At 36.0% G+C, this 25,831-nt stretch overlaps 3 protein-coding genes, 1 non-coding gene and 1 pseudogene across 4 annotated transcripts; 3 read left to right on the forward strand and 2 right to left on the reverse strand.

The window, feature by feature from the left end:
* Positions 1 to 9,396: 9,396 nt before the first annotated feature.
* LOC107492661 (triacylglycerol lipase SDP1) lies at positions 9,397 to 13,187 on the reverse strand. Its single transcript, XM_016113709.3, has 3 exons — positions 11,218 to 13,187; positions 10,719 to 10,862; positions 9,397 to 10,491 (listed from the first exon to the last, which is right to left on the reverse strand). Exons 1-3 carry the CDS (start codon positions 12,634 to 12,636, stop codon positions 9,598 to 9,600), a joined length of 2,457 nt encoding a protein of 818 aa, XP_015969195.1. The 5' UTR covers positions 12,637 to 13,187; the 3' UTR covers positions 9,397 to 9,597.
* Positions 13,188 to 14,105: 918 nt separating this feature from the next.
* Positions 14,106 to 18,862, forward strand: LOC107492566 (calmodulin binding protein PICBP). Its single transcript, XM_021126495.2, is given in 6 exon segments — positions 14,106 to 14,311; positions 14,423 to 14,732; positions 14,939 to 16,742; positions 16,825 to 17,646; positions 17,649 to 18,115; positions 18,596 to 18,862. Coding segments are annotated over 4 exon segments (3,336 nt in total). The 5' UTR covers positions 14,106 to 14,311; position 14,423; the 3' UTR covers positions 18,050 to 18,115; positions 18,596 to 18,862.
* Positions 18,863 to 19,758: 896 nt separating this feature from the next.
* On the forward strand, positions 19,759 to 20,271 carry LOC107492565 (uncharacterized). The gene has a single exon (XM_016113605.2). It carries the CDS (start codon positions 19,759 to 19,761, stop codon positions 20,269 to 20,271), a length of 513 nt encoding a protein of 170 aa, XP_015969091.2.
* A 2,805-nt stretch (positions 20,272 to 23,076) lies between these two features.
* On the reverse strand, positions 23,077 to 23,247 carry LOC127740122 (uncharacterized; annotated as a pseudogene).
* A 348-nt stretch (positions 23,248 to 23,595) lies between these two features.
* LOC127739999 (small nucleolar RNA U3) lies at positions 23,596 to 23,823 on the forward strand. Its single transcript, XR_008000739.1, has one exon. It is a non-coding gene; the product is annotated as a small nucleolar RNA U3 (small nucleolar RNA).
* Positions 23,824 to 25,831: the final 2,008 nt, after the last annotated feature.

Below are 25,831 nucleotides of genomic sequence, written 5' to 3' on the forward strand. Positions count from 1 at the left end.
GAATTCATTATGGAAAGACAAAATAAAACTAACAAAATCTAGTAAACAAGCAAAAGACAAGCTATTTATACTATTCACATATGTACAATAACCAATAACATAACACCATTGTAAATCCCCGGCAACGGCGCCATTTTGACAACAATTAGGCCTTGCTTCATTTAGTCATCCCCTAAGTATAGAGGAAAATCAAATGAAAACAATCAACTTGAGTCACAAGTCCTAGCTTCACCTCATGGGAATCTAGCTTTAGTGCACTCCAAGTCAATTAGCAATCCCTAACTCTCAATCAACTATTGAGATAGCTATTCAATTTCTCCCAATGACCAAACCCTATGCCAAGTGTAAAAATTCTACTCCATAGCTAGTGTTGACATTTTATCAAACATGTCGTGAGCATGAAAGAAGGTCATAGTAAAATGAAGAGAAGGGTAGAATTAAAGATGTTGCAATGCAAGGAATTAACAACAATTGTCAAAGAGCAATAATGAGGATCAAAATCTCAAAGCATCAATGGAATCCAAAAATTCATTAAGTTGAATCCTAGATCCAAGGAATTTAGCAATTACAACTACAACTTGAAATTGGAAAAGAAAACCTATTACATGAACAAAATGAAGTGAAAGTTGCAATGGATCTCACCAAGGAATGGGTAGAAATCCAGAATTTTGATGAAGAAGAACCCTAGTAAGAACTTGAGTCCTCTCTCCTCTCAATCCTAGAGAGAAGTTGGAGTTTCTCTCTCTAACAATGTAACTAACTAAAATATCTCAAAACTAGAAAAAAAATGAACTAAGTCTCTCAACCCTTGCCCCCTTGGTCCTCTTAAGCCTTTTCCCGCCAAAGCACTCCTCAATAGTTAGGACCTCTAACCAACTCCACGCCTAAATCACGTGACTTTTAAAAAATCTTTTTCGAACATCGGCGCGTACGCGCAAGGTACGCGCACGCGCCATGGATGCGGTTTTAGAGTGTACGCGGAGGCGGGACGTACGCGTGCGCGTCCATGAGAATCCATGGGACGTACGCACGCGCACGCGCCCTTGCGGAAATTTCCAAAGCTTCAATTCTCATGCTTCCTTCCCTTGCACCCGTCTTCCTTCTCTTTTCCTGTCCATTCCTACTCTATATCCTGAAACCACTTAGCGCACAAGTCACGGCATCGAATGGCATCAAGAGAAGATTAGAGATGTATCTATTTTAGTGCAAAATAAGCATGTTTTCATTCATGAGACAAAACTAGGAAAGGAATGCAAATCCTTGTCTTTTCATGCAGAAAGTGTGTGAAATCATTGATAAACCCTTTGAAATTAGCACAAGATAAACCCTCAAAATGGGGTTTGTCAACACTCTGCAAAGTGCAGAATCAATTTAGTTGTTCTTATTTCTTCTTTTTAATCATGAATAAACGTATTAGCAACCATAGGTTATTAGAACCTCAAAGCAAATTAGCAAACTGACCCCAAACAAGCCTAGTCCTAATAACGCAAGTGCTAGTGGGATTAGACACACTGCCACAGTATGCAACAATTCATTTTCAAATTGCCAGAAATAGTGCATAACTAATAGGCTTAGTTTGTATAAAAAAGGGTACATTTGAATGTAAGAAGTGTATCATCTATCTCTTACACTATGTGTTTTAAATGGAGCACACAAAAATAATAAGATTCAGTTGACCACAGCTACATACATACAAAAAAATTAAACCCTAACATACAATAACTCTACCATCATCAACAATCGTAATCAATCAAAGTCCTCCAAAAGTTTCACTGATGAAAATAGAGCGAAAAAATTGAAAAACAAACCTCATATGTAACATTTTGCAAAAAACATATCATCGTATGTTGAGAGTAACCATTTTGTTACTTACCTGTTTTTGAAGAGATTGTGATTTTCAAGCAATTAGTCTTCACAATCTCAGGCAATTAGTCTTCATAATAGGGGCGAAACAAGTAAGAAAAGCTTCAAGCTTTAGTTATAGCGACACCCATGATTCTTCTCTAAGGGTACGTATACGAGGGAAGAGGAGGAAGAAGAAGGGTCAAAGGGGGTTTCATTTTGAAGTGGTTAACGTTTGGATTTTGTTTAACCCCTTTCTCATGTCACACGACGTCGTTTCTAAATAATTTGGACGTCAAGAGTTAAACGACGTCGTTTTAGTAGTGTCAGGTGTCAACTGAAATTGTCAAGTCAGCTCTCCAGTAACGAAAAGTTACAGAAGAACCAAATTGAGACGTAAGTCAAAAGTACAGGATTTAATTAGAATCAATTAAAATCTTAAAGACTAAATTAAGTTAGAAGTCAAATTTTAAAGACCATTTTAAATATTAACTTCCCATAAAAAAATAATATATATACCATACATTTATAAGAGTACACTCCATATGTCTGGAACCTCTGTCAATGCATGCGTAGTGGAATGAGGACACAACCCGTCTCTACTTAAAAAAATTGTGTCGATAAAACATTTTACAAAGATATTAAATTTAACATCATTATAAATAGGTTTAGGATTGTAACACACTAAAGAAAAAGTATATTTTTTATCTTTAAAATTTGTTTAAAATTTTAAAATATTACCAATTAATTTTTAAAAAATTTAAAATCAATTTATTAATATTTTTGCAAAAATAATTTTTAATATAAATAAACTAAATATAATTATTATACATTATTGTTAGATTGAATCTAAATTTTCTGAAAATTAAGCTAATAGAGATATATCTAATATAAATTAAAATTTTAAAAATAAATTTAAAATAAAATAAAATTTAAAAAATATTTTTAAATATTTTAACAACTTTTAAAAACAAAAAATATATTTTATTTTAAACTAAAATTTCATAACTAAATTGAGTTTTAGGACTTTTGTCTTAACAAAGCGGAACTAGTTAATATATGACCTAAATAAGCTGGCAAATTAATGAAATTATAGAAAACCGAAAGCATATTGTTTATATGTTATAACAAATTGGAGACAAAGGAGTCAACCCAAAATCAAGACGCAACAAAAATCTCTTAATTAATAACAACTTAACCAACAAAAATCTCTTAATTATCAAACCACAAATATTATGAAATTATATATGAACTGTAAAGTAAGCAACATTTTAGCTATTGCTTCAACCACAAAATCGATGTTTTTGGAATGCAATTCAAAAGTTTGAAAAAATACATTGTATTTTGTTGTCGGCTTTTGCATGAGCACCGGCCATGTGATCTTAGTCGGCTCATCTTTTTCTTTCTATTTATATTTAAATTATTTTTTTTTTCATTGAGTTGGGCAGATAAGGATAAATGATAAACAATGATATGGCTCACCAATTCTTGTTGGGGCATCATTTTTTATTTTGGTGTGACAAGTACATTTACGTTAAATGTACTTAAGTATTTAATATCACACGTCTTTTTAACAAACAATGATTGGATTTTTAATTTTTATAAATAAAATAAATATAAAATTTACCGAAATAAATATTTTTACGAATATTTATCATTTTAAATAATTCTATCATATCTCATTTACAGTGTGAACGAGATTATTTTTCACGTAACGAGATATGGTAAGTATGACTGGGACGTGTATATCTCGTATACACTGTAAATGAGATACATGAAAACGTCATCTCATTTATATTGTAAACGATATATATATATATGACTTTATTCAGTATCTATAAAAGGATGTGTAATCTTTGATATTCTTCACACACATTTTATATCCTTTTTTTATCTCGTTTCTCTCAAAAACAAAGCTGAATGGTCAGTAACAACCTATTCATAGTTGTGGAGCTTTATCCGAATTGTCGTATGAGAAATGGCGACAACGGGATGACATTTGAGTGTCAGGATCCGATATTGTTTCGTACTCAGCATGTGGAGACGTTGTCGGATTTGAAGAGTTTGATATTGAGCAAGTTTGGGGGGACACAAGCGAGGAAAATCGAAAGTGTGGCGTATAGGTTGCTGGCACCCATGGAAAATGGAGTCTTCCGGTTTCGGCTATTTCGACTTCACGGGGACGAGCATGTGCGATTGATGTTCGACATTCACGGGAGGATCATGTGTGAACAGGTAATGGAGCTGTCCGCTGAGGTGGGCCACAGTGGTAGTGGGAGTTCCGCACAGGACACGTATGTGTAAGATGACCGACCTCTCGCACCACCGCCCATTCATGTCATGATTCCGGAGAATGAGGCAGAGGAGAGTGAGGAGGAGTCGGACGAGGAATACATGGCGGATAGTGGAGACAGTAAGTCTTCCGATGGTGGCGATAAGGATGAGTTTGTGCCGGAGACACCTGCAGGGGCTGTGCCGCGCCATGTGCTGCCTCCACCTCACCCGATTTCGGCACTATCGGCTGTGCCAAGTCTCTATCACAGTCTAGATCCAGACGCCATGTATGAGAGGATCCTAGTTTCTGACACCTGTGGAGTGGATTACAACCTAGACGACGGTGTGGAGTTTCGGGTCGGACATAGGTTCAAAAGCCGAGAGGCGGTGCTTCAAGGTGTGAAGAACTACAGTATTCGCAGGAGTGCTGAGTACTGGGTGATCGAGTCCGACCGGTTAAAGTACCATGTGCAATATCGTGAAGCCGACAGTGGGTGTCAATGGAGCCTCCGTGTGGCCCTTCGTCAGAATTTTGGATACTGGTAAGTTCAAGTTTAATTGTGAATTTGAGTAGTTTTGTATGATATGTTATTTTGGTTAGACATGTTGTGTAAGAATATATTTTGTTGTTGTGACTAAGGAGGTTCAGAGATTTGGTGGGCCACACAGCTGTCTGGCATCCACCATGTCTCAACAAGATGCGTTCCACGAAAGCTATCACTTCAAACCCTCATACAGAAAGGTGTGGATGGCGAAGCAGAAGGCCATTTCACGGATCTACGATGATTAGGAAGAGTCGTACAATAAGGTGCCGAAACTACTTCAGACACTGCAGAGCTGTTTCCCCGGCAACATATGTGACCTACGCGTCAAACCGTACTACAAAGGTCACCTCATGGTGCGCGACTGCTACATGTTCGACAAAGTATTTTGGGCTTTCTTGTCATGTGTCGAGGCCTTCAAGCATTGCAAGTCATTTGTCTCTGTAGACGGCACACATCTGTATGGCAAGTGCGGTGGAGTGTTGCTTATAGTGGTGGTACAAGACGGGAACAGCAACATACTGCCAATTGCTTTTGCCATTGTTGAGTCTGAGAGCACCGAGTCATGGTCATTCTTTCTTACTAATTTGAGACGCCACGTCACCCCACAAGACGGCTTGCTAGTTATATTGGACAGATCTTAGGCCATCAAGGTCGCCCTTGGAGCTGATGATAGTGGGTGGCATCCCCGTAGGGCCTTCCATGCTTACTCTATCAAACATATGGCTGCAAATTTCACGAGCCAGTTCAAGTTAGTTGAGGGCAAGCGATACCTCATAAACGCTGCTTACAGTCCAAGTCAGGCCGGTTTGAGTGGTACATTGATGCATTGAGGGGTGTCTCCCTGATGATGGCGGACTGAGCTGGTCGCTTCAGAAATGAGATCTGGCTTCAGCATTGCGACAGTGGTCGAAGGTTTGGACACATGACCACCAATTTGTTCGAGTGCATCAATGCTGTGTTGAAGCGAACACGCTACTTGCTCATTTTGGCCATCGTACGTATCATGTACGAAAGACTGCAGAAGTTGTTTGTTACAAAGGATAGTGAAGCACAGAGCCAGTTGGCGGTTGGAAACCGCTTCTCACAAGGACTCTTAGCGGCCATTGAGAAGAATATAAAAGGTATTTCAAAGATGCGTGTGACCCATTGCGATAGGCGGGCCTTCATGTTTGTCATGGAGGAACTAGAGCCGTTCGAGGGGTGGTGTCAGGGCTCCTTTCAGGTTTGGCTATCGAATGGCACATGTGATTGCGGTTTATTCCAATCTCTCCACTATTCGTACCGGCAGGCACTTGCTGGGTGCGCCACCTCTAGCGTTGAGTGGGCCCCGATAGATGTCTAACCCGACAAGCCCCACGCTACCAGTCATAGTACTCCAGGGTCGGCCTCATGTCAAACGTGTGCTGCACAGTGATATGTCGACCGGGCTCAAACCTCTGGTGCCATATATCGTACCGCTCTTTCAGCTTGAGTGGCCACCATACATCCTCACCTCAACCAGTAGTAGTCAGGTACTTGTCAATGAAGATGGTGTGTTAGATACTTCCTTAAATCATAATAACTGAAATCTTTTAACGGATAAGTAAATAGAAATATAGCATCAATCTCACCTATCAAGATTTATCGGCGTGCCTGGTACCTTCTGCTCTCCATTAAACTGCCGTTTCACCCAATCAACGTGGTGAAAACGAACGATATTGAAGCACAATAGGGGACCACTGACAACCATGTCCCCCACTCTTCCTCCTCACGAAATCATGGCGGACACAAAGCCTGCAGGGCGGGATCATCGTAGACTCTCCATGCAAACTGAAGAAAGAAAGTTTTCAGTGTAACACAAATACAATTATTAGACGAAAACTTTCGAATTATCCATATAACAATCATACTAAAGCATACGATTTCTATCTAATTATCCAAAATAAAAAACATGCGTATTTTACAACTAACCTCGTCGAAATGTAGCTGGTCAAGGGAAACCATCCAATGCAGGACCCTGCCCTCATGCTGATCCCTGCTCTACTGCGACAATCCAACCAACCTAACACATTGAAGGAGAGCACATACGGTTCATTGAGTAACATACCAAAAGTTTTGACAAAGTTATTTAACTAAAATACATAAAAAGGCATTTCTCACCTCGCAGCCAACGGATACTGGTAAACGCCTTTATCTAGTGGACACCACTAGAGGAATCTCTGATATATCCATGTCATCAACAACGGAAAGCAGCCAGCAATGTCCGTGACGCCCCGCTGAGCCGCCAAAGATAGGGACTGATACGTCCAGGCCAGCACAGCGGAGTCCCACAAAAACGATCTACACTCCGTAAAGTCTTGGAGCAGTGGTAGCCAACGAAGGTGCACCATATTGCTGGACTTGTCGGTCATTAGATACCCTTCGATCAGTAACATGATATAACACCTGGCGTACTGTCAGAGGGTCTCGAGATCGTCAGTCTGGGGCATCTGGCGAACATAATCCCGTAGCCACACAAGCTTCAGCGTGAACTACTCCTTCCTCTGAGCCGCCTGCTGTGCTGCCACGGGAGGCCTGGCACCGAGGAGTTGCTCCACTAATGCCCACGTCTCCGTATGGTACCACCTACCAAAGTCTCGGAGGCACCCGCCAACGGGGTTACCGTGTGCGCGTAGTCCCAGGTGGTACGCCACGTTCTGCAGGGTGATAGTGACCTCACCCCACGGGAGATGAAACGTGTGCATCTCTGGACGCCATCGCTTCACCAGTGTCAAAATCAGGGAATTGTCAAAAGTAGAATCCCTGAGTGGCACGGTGTCGCCGAATCTGGCCACGGTCAAATACGGGACGATGGCGTCCTGTGGAGGTAAAGTATAGTTCACTCGCCGGGCCAGTAGGAGGCGAGGCCTCTGATTAATGACAAACAAAAATAATATTTAAATTATATACAATCAATTATAACTTATAAAAATTTTTTAACATTTAAAAAATTTAATTTTACCTTTAATAATATTTATCTCCCAAAAGTCTCAAGATTAATTATTTTTATTATTACTTTTATTACAAATTAAATAACATAATACAACCAAATAAAGTCCTAAAATTCTTATAAAATAAAAATAGTGTTATACTATAATGGCATTACATTTATAAACACAAACAACATAGCACGGGAATAACAGCGTTTCAAACTGATAACATTTATGTCATACGAACCTAGTACGGATAGAATTCTAAATTAAGCCTACAAACCTAACTTCTAATTTTATCAACGTTCTAGATATACATGACTACCCTAACAATGCTAAAATCATTAAATTTAATAACTATAACAAAACTAACCTCGAAGTCGACCGCCCCGACGTAATGTGTCGTCTCATTTAGCCTGTTTATATCCCAGTCATTCCCCTCTTGGCGCGCCATCACCGCTCGGGCCAAAGGTATAGTTAGAAAGGATTAAAAGAGCGGAGAAAGATGTCGAGAAAGTGAAACTGGGCCCGAAAGTCAGCTGTAAACTACTTCTATATATAGGGGCATACGGGCCATATCTCGTTTACAATGTAAATGAGATATACACGTGTCACGCTTATGTGTCATATTTCGTTTACAGTATAAACAAAATACGTACAATGGTTGATTTATTTCGATAATTTCTCTAAAAATTATTTATTTTGGTAAATATTACATTTATTTTATTTATAAAAATAAAAAATCCAACAATGATTGATTTCACTAAAACGTATTAGGACTCTAACAACACTATTACAACTCCGAATCATGCAATCATTCATTCTCTGTAACTCACAACCATAAACAAAGAAAGAAAAAAAATTGTATCTTACTACATATATACTAAAAAATGAACTATTAAATCAACTAAGTATTTAAAATACGGGTTAAAATATAAGATACATATTAAAATTAAATTAATAAATACATAGTAACTAATTTTTTATATTCACATAACAGTTTTAAAATTATATATACATATATATGAGGGAAAAATAAACACAGATTGTTAGATATAGCGGCATGATTGAAGGGATTACATTAACATTGTATTTGTCCAAAACTAATCTTGTTGCCAGTGTTATAAAGGTTTACAGCTAATCTTGTTAGAGTCTACTATAAATGGTTTTTGGTTTAAGTATCCTTTCCTTTAATAGTTTCCTCATATTTGAAAATAGTTTCTCCAATTGATTTTAGTGGCTCAAGTAGAGTAAGCTGCACTTTCAAGTGAAACAAGTGGTTGGGCTTACTTTTGTAGCCCTACCCAATTGTTTTTTCAACTTGTTGCATTAAGGTTTAATAAAAACAAATTAAATGATTAATACCAAATAAATAAATGACAATCAATTTGGGTTGGTTAAATGGTTGGTCGAATGGTTAGCTCACTTGTCCATTTAAACAAGTATCGACAGATGCATGTGACAAACTTTTAAATGAACTTCAGATCCATGATGGATTAACCCCCTTGACCTGTCGAGTAGGAAATACGGAGGGCAACCAAAAAATTAAATGGCAGTTTAATATGGTCAAGTTGTTGGCTCTTATTATCATATTATTGAGAAATGTCACATATCCAACTGTTCGAATATCCTACATTCAAATTAGAAAATAACATTATTCATGTAAAATACTAAAAACTGATTGAATTTCAAATCATCATCAGAAGTAGGAAAAAGTAAAAGTTTCAATGCATTCTGGGATTAGAATGTACAATATATCTCTTTCTTTTCTTACTTACATTTATGAGTAAAGCAAATTGAGAGCTATATTCCCTTCAAAATCAGAAACATAATTTACATAAATAAATAATGCAACCCAAGATTGGATTTCCTAGTTTCTACTACTTACAAGGTGGAATAAAATGGACCTAAAAATTAAAGACTAAGTGGAAAAGAATTGATCTCTAACTGTAAATAAAGCTGTGATCCATGGAAACATAATCTTATGTCTAAGTTAGGGACCTAGCTGCCAAAGGATCATCATCTCCACTTTCAGAAGATGAGCTTGCAGCATCCATATCCTTTTCTGGAGACTCAATTTGGACACTCTCAGCAGCTTCATTGCTGTAATTTTCAAAATCATGACACCGATTTGAATGTGTTAACTCTTCTTTCTTGACAATATTGAACACAAACCCATTATGTATCCTTTCAGGCTGCAAAAGGTCACCTTCATTTACCACTATGCTAGAACCGTTAACAAACCTATTACCGATTTGTTCCTTCTGATCGGATTCTGCGCTATCAAAGCTACAATCTGGTGGTGTGTTTCTAGGACTGTGATATTGGAAATCATGAGGGTTAGAATGAGCCATCAGGCCTTTATTTTGCTCTGAATCAGCATCCAGGCTGCGGAGAAAGTCGACGAACTTATTCGCAGAAGTAGTTCTCATCAAAGGGCCTCCAGATCTGGTCCATGTATTCAAATCAACACTTTCAGAATCACTGTCATTTCCATCATGTGCGCCACGATGGGTCTTCCAGTTTTTACCATTGCCTCCATTGGAACAACTAACACCTTGATGCACTGGGGAAGCAGCATCTGTAAGGTCTTCAAGGGAACCTGTTGAATTCTCTCGTGCAATGCAATTCCATGAAGGGATTCTTCTTGAAGCATTGAATCTGTTGTTGCTGGATAAACCGTGAGAAGCAGAAGCAGCAGCTCTCTGTGCGCTTCTTTTGAGTCTTCTCATATGATTCAGAACTGCAACACATTCATCCAGAGCAAGCTCGATTCCACAGTTTGCTTTTATGGCTGAAAGCTTCTCCCAGGTGCATCTTCTCCCTTGGTTGGCTGCCTTCTGAAGCTCCGCATACGAAGGGTTCTGTATGATTTTTGAGTACTGGAGTAGGACACAGGTAAAATAATATAAGATAAATATCAGGACACTTCTCAAAATATAAGAATGTATCTATGTACAATAAAATTTCAACAAGTTTGGCAATAAAGACTTGATGTTAACCATTAGCTCTTTTTCTTTTGAGTTAAAATATAACCGAAGTTACTTCGATCACTCAAATTAAATACATAGCTGATAATATGAACTATGAAGATTCCATAAACACATACCTGAGCAAGAGTTGCAGGCATAACAACAGTAACATCGCCTTCCCAGTCTTGAGCAAACAACTTGGCAAGTCCACCTAATGGAAAGCCAAGTTCAAGTATTTGATTGCACCTGTGTTTCACTTCCAACTCCGCAAGATGAGCAAGCTGAAAATTGAAAAAAATGTTAAAAATGCTAAAATCATTGTCTTAAGAATATATTATAGATGCAATAATTAATATGTATGACAATGCCTTAGAATTTAGAAATTATGAATGACAGCTGTTAAGGGATACAATTGTTTCATTAATCAGTCCGGGAAAGTAAACACAAATTTATTATAGTGTGAATTTAAGAATCCTCTGCTTAAGGGATGAAAATTTTGATACAGATGAGATACTATTAATATTTCAGAAACAAGCGTATGCAATGACAATAAATATAAACATGCACATGAACAAATCATGAATTGTGCTTGTAGTACAATAGTCAATAGTAAGCTGTAAGTCCATGAATATGTACCTTAGCAGCGAAATTGCCTCCATAATTTCTCACAAATTCTTTCAACCTTAGCAAGGGTGCAATATGAGGATTAGCCTGACTGACTATAAAGTGATTGACATTGAACAGCTCTTTCAACTGAATCATTGGTAAATCAACCTCCAAGCTACCATCTCTCCATCGGCGCGCTGAAGTGGATCCCTCCTCAGGACCCAAATTGAAAGGAGGATGGTAAGGAACAATCTCACCACTTCTATCCTTTGCCATCAATTCCTGAGCCTCAAAAAGGCCAGGAAAAGCACAAGAAGCAGTGACTGCACTCCATATGACAACGTGCGGCGAAGTCAAGTAGTTAAGACATCTTGGTGGTTCATGCTTCCTCGGGGAGCAAACTGTAATCCCAAGAATTCTACCTGTCATGTCATAAGCCTCTTGAAATGTAAGATTGCTTGTCAGATGCCTCAACATTATTTGCAATTGTCTGATCTCATGAAGAGCGCCAAATGTTGTAACCCTCTTGACAACTGTGAAAATCCCACCCATTTGGTCGAAAAACTTCAACGCATGCCACGAATCCTCAAAGAAGCTTTGAAGTTCAGGCCAAGACCTAGTGGCAACAACAGCACACATTATGGATCCCACACTAGAACCAGCAATTATCCTAGGCAATAGTTTATGTTCTACAAGTGTTTGTACAACACCCACATGGAATGCTCCAAGAGAAGCACCCCCACTTAACAACAAAGCCGTCCTCCCAAAAGCGTGTCTAGTTTCGTGCATGAACGCAAGCTTTTCTTCCAATGAGAGCTCCTCTGAATCAGAGTCACATACCATTCTGAGCTGAGTTGATACTTCATCAATGTACTCCTTGATTAAGGCAGGCACATGAAGCCTACCCTTGTGGAGCTCGGGGTTACACATATTACCTAGATTCCTAATAAGATCAGCACGCATACAAAATATTATGTCTCTGAGAGACCCCTCTTGCCGGCGGTGGCGCAGCTCTTGGAGCTTGTTCCTCACCAATTCCACATCATAAAGATCGGATTCATTCATCTTTTGAGTCGCTTTATCGAGCATCTTAGCTGCATGAGCCCACTCCTCATAAGTCAAGGCAGATCTCATCATATTCCTCCAGAACTTCCTCCTATACACTAGTTCAGCACTTGCCCTTACATTAGTATATCGTTTCAACAAGAAAGCAAGTATTGTCATCATTGTTAATATCCCCTGAGGGTTTCTTGGATGAAACCATGACAAAATGGGTGCAAAAAATCCCTTAAACCTAAAAATTAGATGCAACAATACATGAACTATTCGGTGCCTCAATTCTGACATAGACTTGCAGAAAAGAACCCTATAAGCAACCGTCCTACCAAGTATGCCGGAAGGGCCAATTCGAAAACGGTCAACTCGAGCCTCATTACTAATATGATCCATTCAAATCGCAAACTATAAAATCCCTAGGGTTTAGATTAAATTAAACAAATGAATAATTAACAACAAGAGAATTTAACAAACGAAAGGTTGAAGTTCTAAGTTTAGCCACCGACAGAGCTCATAAAATTCCCAAATAAACCCTAAATTAGTAACAACCAAATTGACAGAACATTAAATACAACAAGATTACAGTATTGCAGCTGAAAATCTTTGTTGTTTCTTGTAACTACAAGGAGAAACCCAAGAAGTGTGGTATAGTATAGAAGCTGAAGAAAAGATGAAAGCTTTAATGAAGCTGAGAAACGAAACGGTGGATTTGAGAAGATATAAAGTTGGGGGAGTCAAAGAAAGCAACGAAGTTGGGGGAAGAAGAGTCAAGGATGAGATTAGATAAAAAGATTCGGATATGGGTCAAGAAGCAGAATCAGAAGCAGAGCCCCAATCACAAAAAAAATGAATTGATGACTAGGACACAACACAACACGTAGTCCCATATACTATGCATGAACGCACCATATCCAATAATAGGAAAATGTTATTTGAACATTCAAATCAACATTTATTTATTTATTTTATTTCACTATTTCTAGACTTTCTTAAGGTGTGTGTCATAAAATTTGGTATTAAACAAAAAGTAGTGGGTACTAGAGATAACTGAAAACCTAACCATATCTTTGGGAATTGGGAATTGCAGCTTTGGAACTTTTCGCATAATGCACAAACCTATCCAATCCCACAAGCATTCGGTTCCATACTTCCCAGAGATAAAGGAACGGGAACAACCAAACGTGGCCGAAAGTGACTCCTCTCATGGGCCTAGAAAAAATTTAGATGGGCTTCTTCAAAAAACGATCCCATTGAGCCCAGATCCATATGATAGTCTTCTTCTCGGTCATCACCTATGACTCACAATACGCGTTATTCTTCATAGCAGCACAACTCACAGTTGTCAGTTGTCACACTCATTGTGCATGCATCAACTCTCACTTTCTCACTCATTAAAGTATCGTCATTAGAATTTAAAATGAATTTAAATATATATCAAAACTTTAAATAGAAATTTTCCATATAATGGATGGCATTAACGGATGACTTTTTATTACAAACCATAATAAAAGTTGGTAGTTATCAAAGAAAGGAAGAAAGAATGATGAGTGTCAAGACTTTTTCCACACCTATATATACGTAATGAAATCTTTTTCTACCAAACATTAAAATATAGTTTGGAGATCACAATTCGCAAACGAAACGTACAAGCCATGAAATCATGATTGTCATCATCTTTCCAAAATAAATGTAATAATAAATAAAATAAATTTGAGTTGTTGTTATCACGTCGAATTCTATATTTCTATTGAGTATTGACCATAGGCCAGGTCAATTAAACGCAACAGAATCTTCCTTTCTTGCCTACTAGTCAAGCACTCCAATGTCCCCATTTCACTTAATTTTTTTAATTAAAGAAAAAAAAAATCTTTTGACAATTTCAATTCCAATTCCTAGACGTAAATCTCAAGAGCCATAGCTTTTTTTTTTCTTTTTATAAGATATATAATTTTTTTTAATTCCTCCATTAATTTTAATATCAAAGTGCAACTAAGAAAACTGGTACACAGCTGTACAACAAAGAACAAAGTACACTACACACACTTCTCTGGAGCATTTTCACGAATAGGTGCCAGACCATTTAATTTTGTTCATTTGTTTTCATTACTCAATCTAGAATTTATTTGTTTTTCCACCAAATTTTATTTCAATGTGTTGAATGTGTTCTGCAGTTCTGCAGAATGATCAATCTAGAGGTTGAATCTGAAAGTGTGCCTGAAACGGAGGACTCTCTTTCGTTTCAGCATGAAAGCATAGGAAGGTTGGGATCAGTGAAGAAACTGAAGAAAATGAGATCAATAAGGTTTTCCAGATTTTCAAGCATGAGATCAACCAATAGAAGAGGGAAATCCAAGCTTGAGAATCTTTCCATTCTCTCATCTTTTGCCACAGAAAGTTCAGAAATGCCAACAACCCCAATTGAGATGTCAGATTCGTCACCTCATTACATGAAGGGTACAAGTAGCTCTCATGCAAAGGAGAGCTTTCAGGTAAAAAGAAAGTTTACTGATTCTTGATAAATTTATAAATTTGTAAAAGCTTGATTTTGGGCAGCTTCAGTGTTTGTGAAAAGGATAAAATGAAAAAATATGCATTGCTTCTTGAGTCTTGATTCTTGTGGAACTGTACCTTAATAAGCCATAGATGTAAAGTCCTTCTTGGATCTCTGACATGGATTCTTGATTCTTGCCTGCAGAATACACAAATGCTATTCACAACTGTGAAACTGAAGAGGAGTCTGAGCAGAAAGATATCCGGAAGGAATGATGTGAGGAGGAAACTCAAGTCATCAAGATCAATCAAGATTGGAACTCTGAATGGCCAAAAATCAACAAGAAAAGTATCTGAATCCATTTGTGGCAGTGATGATACACAATCTTATGATGGTGGTAACAAACCCCAGAGTTTTCTTACAAGAAGATTGAGCTTGAAGCCTGTGAGGATCCTAGCAAAGATGCCTACTTCCAAATCAAGGAAAGCTTCCATGGACAAAGGCCATCATCACATCTCTCTCTCCACAGAATCAAGCTTGCATAGAGCCACCTGTTCTTCAGCTCTCAAGGATTCCCATTTCTCTGATCACAATGAATTGTCACTTGACGAAAATGGTTCTCAAGAAGTATCAGCAGTCAAGGTTTGTCCATACACTTACTGTTCCCTTCACGGTCGTCGGCACAAGGATTTGCCTCCATTGAAACGCTTTATGTCGATGAGGAGGCGTCAGTTGAAGGCCCAAAGGAGCATGAAAATGGATGGTAGAGCTGCTACCAGGTCAAACAAGCCTGGTAATTCAAGGAAAGTTGCTCAGAAAACCGGAATTATTAACACTGAAAGTGGCATATCTAACATTCAGAATGGGAAAAGGAACGTAAAGGACTCAAGTATTAGGGCTGTTGACAATGAAGATTCCACATTTGGTGAAGGTGGCAGTTCTATGGGAGAGGATGAAGAAAATAACAACTTTAGGTATGATGCCTTTGAGAAATCAACATTAGTTGATGTGGTTAAGCCTTCTTCTTTTGATATTGAGATATTGGAGGGAGAAGTAGCCACCAGTGGTGAAGAAAAAGGAGATAATGAAGTAATGCAGGTGTGTTCTTTGCAGAAAGAAGCTAAGCCTGCTTACAGAATACAGGAAGGGAATGATAGATATATGAAAATGTGGCACTTAGTGTATAAGCATGCCATGTTAGGTAACCCAGAGAGGGAAGAAAAGCATCCAAATGATGGGAATGATAAGAAAGGAGAAGGGAAAGGAGCTCACTCATTTGATGTAGTAAACAGCTCTTCCATTCAGGATCAGTGCGAAAGGAACCAGGCTGTGTATGATGAAAATAAGAGTGTGATTGACTTGGTCCAGAAAGCATTTGATGAAATTCTTCTTCCGGAAACAGAAGACCTTGCTTCTGATGATGGTTCTAAGTCTAGAGGCTCCGGCCCCGATGAGGAGCTCTTAGAAAAGAATGAAGATAAAACTGGGGAAGGGAGTGTCTCTGTATCTGAAGAATCTTCCAAAGAAGATACATTGCCGAAAGACAAAAACTTGAGCAGTCAAGCAGAAGAGATAACAGGGCAAGGAATGGGATCCAAACCTGACCAGAAAACACCGAAGAGCTGGAGCAATCTGAAGAAGCTAATCCTGTTGAGAAGGTTTGTGAAGGCACTGGACAAGGTGAGAAAGTTAAAGTTTAGGCGACCGAGACATTTGCCATTAGATTCTGAGTTTGAAGCAGAAAAAGTTTTTCTCAAGCGCCAAACAGCTGAAGAGAAACAAAGTGCTGATGAATGGATGCTTGATTATGCACTTCAGAAGGTCATTTCTAAACTAGAACCAGCTCAAAGGCAAAGAGTTTCACTTCTAGTAGAAGCTTTTGAAACAATTCTTCCATTTCAAGATGCTCAAAATGCCCCATTGTCTTCTGCAACAATTGAGAATCGAGCCAATCCAGTTCGGTCCCTTGATGACTCCTCGAATCACAGCAAGAAAGAAACAGAAAAAGGTACAGATTTATGGTTATTCTAATAAGATATGTTGCTTGGAAAAGCATCCATGTTCTCATAATATTATTATTGAATTTGCAGATAATGCTTGTTATAATACAATGCCTGAACTGCACAATTCTGTTGTGCTTAAAGAAAGATGTCTTGAAAATCTTGGGACCAAGGCAGTTGAGACTATTTCTGCATCTGGAGCTGTCAAAGAAAAATCAAATGCCACACACAGTATAGCCAGCAGTTATGATAATGGGGAGAAGGCATTAACTGGAAATGATAATATTCATCATGAGGAGGCTCCATTCAGTGGGATACTCAGTGAAGTTCCAGAAGACTCAATACTGGATTCAAACAAAAGAAATCCAACAAGCCAATCTGGCTCACCCCAACGAGATTTTGAAACCAAGATTGATGCCAATACAGAACAATTTTCTAATTCGAAAAGTTTTATACTAAAAGGTCTTGTCAGGACACTTGGAACTAATTTGGTTGGTTCAGGAGAACCTTCAGACCAACTAGGCGAACCAAAAACTGACACAGAAGGAAGGACAGAGAAAGCTAATATCCCTATGCATGAGCAATCTGAAGATCCTAATAATGCTAATGTAGAATCTGAGACTCAGCCAGAGAAGCAGAACTACACAGGACTATGGTACTTGGTGTATAAGCACATGGTATCCGGTTCAGGAGAAAATGATTCCAAGTTAGTAATTGATGGAGCAGATGGGAAAGAATCTGAGTATGAAGGTAGCAGATCAAGAGACACCTCAGTTTCATGTGAAAGTACACCAATGATGAATCAAGGTATGGACATGAAGGATCATGGTCTAGCTGACCAAGAAGTTGAACGCCAACAGCTTGAAGCCATCAAGATGGTAGAAGAAGCAATTGATTCAATCATCCCGGATGATACCAAGAGGAACCAAGGATGGCATTTGGAAATACAATAACTGAAAAACGCGAAAAGGAAGATCAAACAGAATCAAAGGAAGGAAACAACCCGGACAGGAAATTACCTAGAAGCTGGAGCAATCTTAAAAAGGTGATCCTGCTTAGGAGATTCATCAAGTCATTGGAAAAAGTGAGAAAATTCAACCCAAGAGGGCCTAAATATCTGCCAATAGAGCTTGATCCAGAAGCAGAAAAGGTTGACTTAAGGCATCTAGACATGGCAGGAAGGAAAGGCACACAAGAATGGATGCTTGATTATGCGCTTAGACAGGTTGTTTCGCAACTAACCCCAGCTCGGAAAAGAAAGGTGGGGCTGCTAGTGGAAGCTTTTGAAACAGTCATGCCAACCATGAAAAACTAAAGCTGGTCAAATAGCATAATAGCTTTGTATGCAAAGTAGATTCAAGCTAATTAAACAAGCTGAAAGGTAGGAAACCACCCTCCCCTGGCAGCAACTTCCAATTTAGTTTAGTTTTTGGCTTTACTTTTTCTTGCTCTTCAAGTATTGCAAAGATTGCCAACTGTGTGAAAAAGAGAGTTTCTATGACATGAGAAAAAGAAATATCAAGCAGGCTCTTCTATATACTCCTATGCTTACCTTAATTACTATGTATGATCATGAATATCAACATTCATGTAATAGTTTATGAGTTTAATTTTGATGTACTGACAGCGTAAAACGTTTTACACAGTCGTGCAATTATATCTGTTCTTTTGGATGACCATTCACGCGGTCAATGTGAAAGGTAGTTATTTTGACTGATGTGGCATTATATAATTGGATGTACATGTAAAACTACTTTACACTGACAGTGCATCAAAATTAAATTCATAGTTTATAAGTTGTATATGTATATGCCACTGTATTATTGAGATGTCTAATTGCTGGTTTCCTCTATATTTGCAGGTCAAAAAGAAGATCTATTTGATCATAATCCTCTGGGATGAGTCTGCATATTGTTGGTTTTCCAGAACATTGTGTGAGTAGCACTGTTTGATTGATCCTTTAAATTTTACTTCTTTCCCTTGTTTTCCATCCACGGTGTTAGCACTTAGCAGATGCATGTATCCTATTTAGAGACCTTTGCATTACAAATACCATGGACAATTTCAAATGTATAATAATATATAGATATATACATTTTATTTTAATTTTAATGTATCCTATTTAGCCTGATTTGTGTCATACACATTTATTTATGTTAATAATGATTATTTTTTTAATTTTAATTCTCTGTTCACAGTTGGACATTTTATATAGTTATTTTTCGTATTTATATAATGATGTACTACTGAATTACAAAAAATAATAGTAATAATAATTAAAGATGTCAAATGAATAATAAAACTTTACAGATGGCACCTAAAAAATAACTATATATTTGCAATTTTTTATTTTTCTAAAACAAATGGATTCGCTTCGGCCATGACCTTTTACAACGTTCATCCTTGATTTATTCAGTTGTAAAAGAAAAGAAGAATTTTTAAGTTGTTTCTCGAATTAATTTATTAAGTTTACAGATTTAATCTAAAACAAAAACTATATATTTGTTAATATGGTTATGAACAGATAGACATCAAAGCAAATCCAAATGGATTATGAAACTATATATGTTGTGTATATATCTCCTGTGACTAATTTTAACATTGTTTCGTTAATTATTCTAACTTCCATAATTCACAGTTATTGCAACTAGATTATGCAAAATGCTTACATGAAATAACCGTTACATGCTATCAAATTCATATCTAAAATTTCCTAAGCAGATTTAATGAAAAAGACTCCTACATATAAATGCATGACCATGTTCATTGAAATCCAAACCAGATCTCTCTGTCTTTTTCTCCAATCTCTCATAGGTTTATATCTTTACTTTAAAAAAAAAGATGCTTTTTCAGTTAATGAATAACATGAGAGGTTGTTATTCAAGCAATAAGGATTGGCCTTCCCTGGTTCTCATATCAGAACTCATAGGGCTTCTAATCTTCATCATATCATTCACAACTTTGGTGTTTACTTGCAATCCAAGCATCCTCACAGAGCTATCAGGTACACCAAAACCCCCCACCATGGAAATCCTTGCACTTTCTGTATCAGGGCTCAATGTTTCATACACAAACAAAAATGTATCAGCCAAATGGGGTGTGGAATTGGTGGTGCAAAACCCAAACCTATTCTCAACATTGTATTTGGATCACATGGTTGGTATGGTGCTATACAAAGAAGAGGTTATTGGGGTGAGTTCCTTAGAGAAAAAGTTAATTGCTTTGGGACCAATGGAACATAAATTTGTTAGCTTTAAAGTGTGGAAGAAGGATTGGGATATAGATGATGAGGATCAACCAAAGGTGAAGGAGTGGGTTGTGGAAAATATCATGATGGACAAACATAAAGAGAAGATTAATTTCAGTGTGCAAATGGGTGTATGGGGTAAAATTAAATCTAGTTGGTGGTCTTCAAAGAGTGTTATCATGAATCCTAGGTGCATGGATTTGACTATTAACTTTGTCCCTATGAGGGGTTTTGGGATGTTGTTAGATGAAGAGCCAATAAGATGTTATGTTCTTATGTTGGATAATTAGAATCTTTCTTTTTTATTTTTTTTAAATAAAAAAGAAAATTATTTCTTCCAATCGTCAATTTGTATTTGACATGAAGGAATATATGTCTATAATTTTTTAGCCCGAGTTAGTCATATACAAGAATTTGTAAATTCAACTGTCACCCTTTGTTAGTATCTTTTATTATTATTCTTCTTAGTTAATTATCATGATTTTCAACAATTATTACAACCAATTTTATTATCCTTCTTCTCCTCCTACTTTATCTATAATTAGAAAGATTACTAGAGAACCACTATTTACGTGTAAAGTAAAAGCTCAGTAATTACCAGTATAAATAGAACGAATAAGAATGCATTTTTGCACTACTTACTCTTTCATTTTATTTTATTTTATTTTATTTTATGTAGATTTTATCCCATTACTATTTCTAGTAGTAAAAGTTCCACCCTAACTCGTATTTCCGTTCTGTCTCTATAATTTTTTAAATTAATTTTTATTAGCTTATATTAATTTTTATCCATTCTATCAACTCAGGTGCATTCTTATCAGTTCTATTACTATTGGTAATTACACCTGAATTTTTACTTTTGTATTATACATTAATAAAATTTATGTTAAGTACAAAAATTCTATGTTATGATAAAAATTTTAGTACTATGTATGAAAATTTTTATACTATATTAATACAAATTTTTATATGTTTAAAAATTTATGTACTATATCAATAAATTTGTATGCTTTTTAACAAATTAAAAATTATGTGTTAAAAAAGTACGAAAAAAAAAAACAATAACGCATATATGCGTATTTTTTTTATTTGTGTCCACTTAATTAGAATTGACTACAAAAACACTTTTACTTGTAGCATCACTCAAAATTAAATTAGAAGGATGCTGTAATATATAATATTTACATTTGCATGAGTAAAATTTGAGTTTAGGATATGTACCTGCAGAAGTGTTCAAGTAATGTCTTTTTATTTCTATTTTGGCACAAAATAAAAAATGTTCTTTTCAACGTATAAATGGTTAAAATTTCACATTATCATTATTTTTGGTAAAATCAAATCCACCACAAAAATATTTATAAATTGCTCTATCATAATTATTTGTGGACAACCTTAATTTTGATTTAATAGTTGTTCATATCCTAACCTAAAACTCAAAACCAGACTCAAAACTGAGAATGTTCAAAAAACAGTTACCAAATAATCGACCTCTTAGAATACTACCAAGTGATAACTCCCTTTTGAAGGAGTTATAATTTATCCCTGCTATCTCTCACTTCTAAAAGAGAGATCTCAACAACTTCTGAATAAAAGGGATAGTTATCCACCAATAATGGTAGAACTACTCCAACGGTATAAGTTCAATCCCCTACCCAATGGAGCATTATTCTTTGGACAATATCACCAAACAAACAGACAATTGATTTATCAAAATTCGCATAATTCGTCTATGAAAAACATTAACACCCACAAATGAAGAAGAGTTTATTTCCTTAGAAATAATTATATTAGATGAAAATGTACAAAATAAACATATTTATTATATTTTTAATTGTAGTTTTAAATTGAACATTTTCCAACACTATTTTGAATTTGTATTAATTGAGACATTGTTTGACAGGGTGGGTCAAAAAAATATTAAAAGGTAATTTCGTTTTATACTATTTCAATTATTCTTATTAAAAATAAAATATTTAAAAAAAATCTACTCATTTTTGTTCTTTTTATTGTAGATGTCATTGGAAAACTGCATGCACATCAAAAGATTAAAGAGAATGAAAATCATACAAATTCAAGACACATCTTCAGAAGAAGAACATACATGCAAAGATAAAACAAACAACACAATAGAAAATGCATACAACTCAACAATTTATAAAGAATATGTCTTTATAAACATAATCAATTTGATTCTACAAAACATAATCAATTTTAATATTTATTATATACTATCATTAATTTACCGTCCGTGCATCGCGCGGGTTTTATTCTAATTCATTAATAAATTCACTAGTATCGGGGACCGAGTTATGATCTCCTTCCACTTGTGCAAGTTGAGTGTATGGGGTTCACATCTTAATTCATGATAGCTGCCCACATGAAAAAGTATAATGATCATAATCCTGTTATAAAGGGAATTAATAAGATCAAAATAAGGGATTATATATAAAAAATTGTGTATATATTACAGTTCTTTTCAAGTAAGCCTCTGAGTCTATGATTAGAGATAAATGTTGCTATGTAAGAAACATCTTACAACTTTATTAGAAAATCCAGACTGGTTACAAACATTTTACATATCATTCTTAATGAATGCAGCTAAATAAGTGTATATATACATGAACACAAAATTGTATACTGGTACGGCTTACCTTGAGTTTTAAGGAACCAAAGACATGGTCGATGAACCACGACCGTGTTATCAGAGTGTGATTAATGGCCCAGATTTCACTCGCTTTCAAGGTTTCCATCTGTTCCTGTTATAACAATATAACAGCTAGCTAATCAAGCATCAATATTCAAGATCAACCATAAAACTGAATTGAGCATTCAATTAATTTGTTTTGATATTTCAGATATATATATATGCCACCATTGTAAGCTTTAATTTTAGGTAGAATTTCATAACAGAATTGTTCATACATAAGATTGAAGATTGATCTCCTACTAAAGAACCTAATGTGAATAATAACAAAGCATCAATGGGTCACACTTTGTATTCTGTCACAACAGAACCCTATAATCCATCAACACCATTTTTTGAATTCTTAAATCCTAATCTAACATCGAAGAATAATTTGAACTGATTTGGGTGGGATGAATGTACCAAACTATGCTATAGTGCAAGACAAAGGTGACACATGAGAACTACCACTATGGACTCTCTGGTCTCTCCCTATAAAAATTGATTTAATTCAAATGGACTATTAGCCCATGTATCAGATATTAAACTGATAAGAACAGGAGACAAATAATGATTATGTAGTTCTTATAGGCTGGAACAATGCGGCAATTAAGTTTATTAATAATATGATAAGAGAAATGACGAGAAAGGTTTAGGACCACCAGTCAAGTTTTCTACAGCAATTTTAACTGGTGTACAATCTTTCTCATGCTATTTATCTGATAATGCACCCAAAATACAACATCATTTTATAAAACATTACTATCTCCATCATTTCATTATTGGCATATATATTGAGGGATCTTAAATCAATAAATACAATTCCAGAAAGAGAGAGATGAGGTTAACAAGGGAAGCAAAGTTAGTCTGACATCGCTTGTTCTTAGCAAGACACGAGCGTTCATATAATCAAAGAGTGAAACAGAAGGACACGACCTTACTTGAACAGGATCTGTTCTATAGGCTCGTACAACTGTATCCTTGAGTTCTAAGGAGACAGGAACCGAAGTCTGGTTGATGAATCATGACCGTGTGTGTGATCAGAGCGTGATTAATGGTCCAGAGCGAATCCTCATTGGAGGCTTCCATCTGTGGCAATGGAGGATCGTTCTCACCGCACCAACTGCGGTGGGGTGGTCACACGGTTGTCTGACAGACCACACAAGAAATTTTTTCTTATTACAACAAATCTGCAAAATGATTTTCACTCGACAAATTTTTTTTTTTAATTTTGAAAAAGAAAAAAAAAACCATTAGACGTTTATCTTAGAGAAAGAAAAGGGGCTAAAAAGATATTATCCTTGGGGCTAAATATTTAGAGGAGGGATTACACATTTTGATTTACCTGGCAACAGAAAAATAGAAAACCATTGGAATGGTGTTGAACTTGCGTGGGGTCCACCATGTAGGCTTCGTTGGTGATGAGTCCCCTTGTCGGAACGGGAGTACAAATGAAGCAGATTGCGGTGGCAACTGGCAAGTCGAAACAAAGAAGCAGTTCAAAGTGTTCTTTTGTTTTGCTTTTGATTTTGGACACACAAATGCTTTGGTTTCTCATCAAAAGTATCATAAGTACATAACTCATAAGTCACATCACTGCACTACTCATCGAGGTGGGGGGGACTTGCCACGTTCAATGGGTAAGAATGGAATTTCAATCCTCTTAATGGACACGTGGCAAGTGGCATGTTTCGCTGGTCCAGTCAGATCATTTCTTTGGGTTTTAGCTATGTCCAAACCCAAGATCAAATCCTTAGTTCATTAATCCTTTTTTAATATCCCAAATAGGTCCTAAAATTCTAAAAATTTCGTAGTCCAATAAATTTATTTTTTTAAAAAATTAATTAAGTTTTGAATTTTAAAAATTATTAGATATATATTGTACATGTCTTTAAATCAGATTGAATCGATTAATACAATATTTTTTATTCTATGTAAAAATTGTAGATATAATGTGCCATGTAAAATAACATAAGTTGCGCTTAAAATACATTAGTTTTTGGACACGTGGCTAAAATAATGTTATTTTGGGACAATACTAAATAATGTCGTTTTGAAATGATAGATACATTCCCACCTTTATTTCTTGATTTTCAAAACTTTGACGTTTTAAAGCCAAATAAATCCCCTAAAATTTTTATTATAAGTAAAAAAATCCTTGAATTTAAGTGGGTAACTTGTATAAAAAAAAATTTTCTCTTTCTCTCTTTATAAAATTACAAGTATCCTAAAACTTCACCTAGATTTTACGAACTAATTCTTCATAGACAGTATGTTGTAGGTGTAGATTAAGTAAGAGTTTATGGATATGTATTTAATAATAACAAAAATAATGTAAGTGTTTAAAATTTTTATTCTATTGTGATGTTGTTGTATTGTGTTGGTTGTTTGGTTAATTTGTGACAGAGTTTTATGTTTTGGTATTTAGATGAGTGAAGACATAGTAACTATATTTTATCATGTTGAAAGTTTTGTTAAAGACAACAAAAAAGTATTTGTACATTAATAGAGAAAGTAAAAAATTTTCTCCCATCCATTGACTTGATCTATTTTTTTGATCTATAGAATTTTTTTTGGACTTAGGTCACCATGACCAGTTGACCACAAGGCAATGTATTAGTATGATTTCACCTCTGCTAACTTGAAATTTGGTATTCACCTAATTTATGAAGATAGAAAGATCAAAATTCTGCGAAAGAACAAGATGTTAAATGAGGATATTGACAAATTCTAATTGTTTGATTGTAATTGTAATTGAGATTTATCATTTCATGTGCTTGGAACTGCATACTTTGACATACTTTGAATAATTTTATCATAATTTCATTTTAATTTTGATTCTAGTTGCTTAATTTGAAGGGATCAATTTGATATATATACTATAAATTCAGGGACCTTTTTGACTTATAATAAAAATTTTAGGGAACCTATTTAACTTTAAAACGTCGAAGTTTTGAGAATTAAGAAACGAAGGTGGGACGTATTTGTCCCCTTAAAACAGTGTCATTTGTCGTTGTCCCATAACGACGTCATTTTAGCCATGTGTCCAAGGACTAATGTATCATGAGCGCAACGCGTGTTACTTTATCTGACACGTCACATCTACAACCTCCACGTAGGAGAGAGTATTGTCTTAACCAGTTCAACTTGGTTTGGGGACCTATTTG

The sequence above is a fragment of the Arachis duranensis genome, chromosome 6 (genome assembly GCF_000817695.3).
Source record: "Arachis duranensis cultivar V14167 chromosome 6, aradu.V14167.gnm2.J7QH, whole genome shotgun sequence".
Classification (NCBI taxonomy): domain Eukaryota; kingdom Viridiplantae; phylum Streptophyta; class Magnoliopsida; order Fabales; family Fabaceae; genus Arachis; species Arachis duranensis.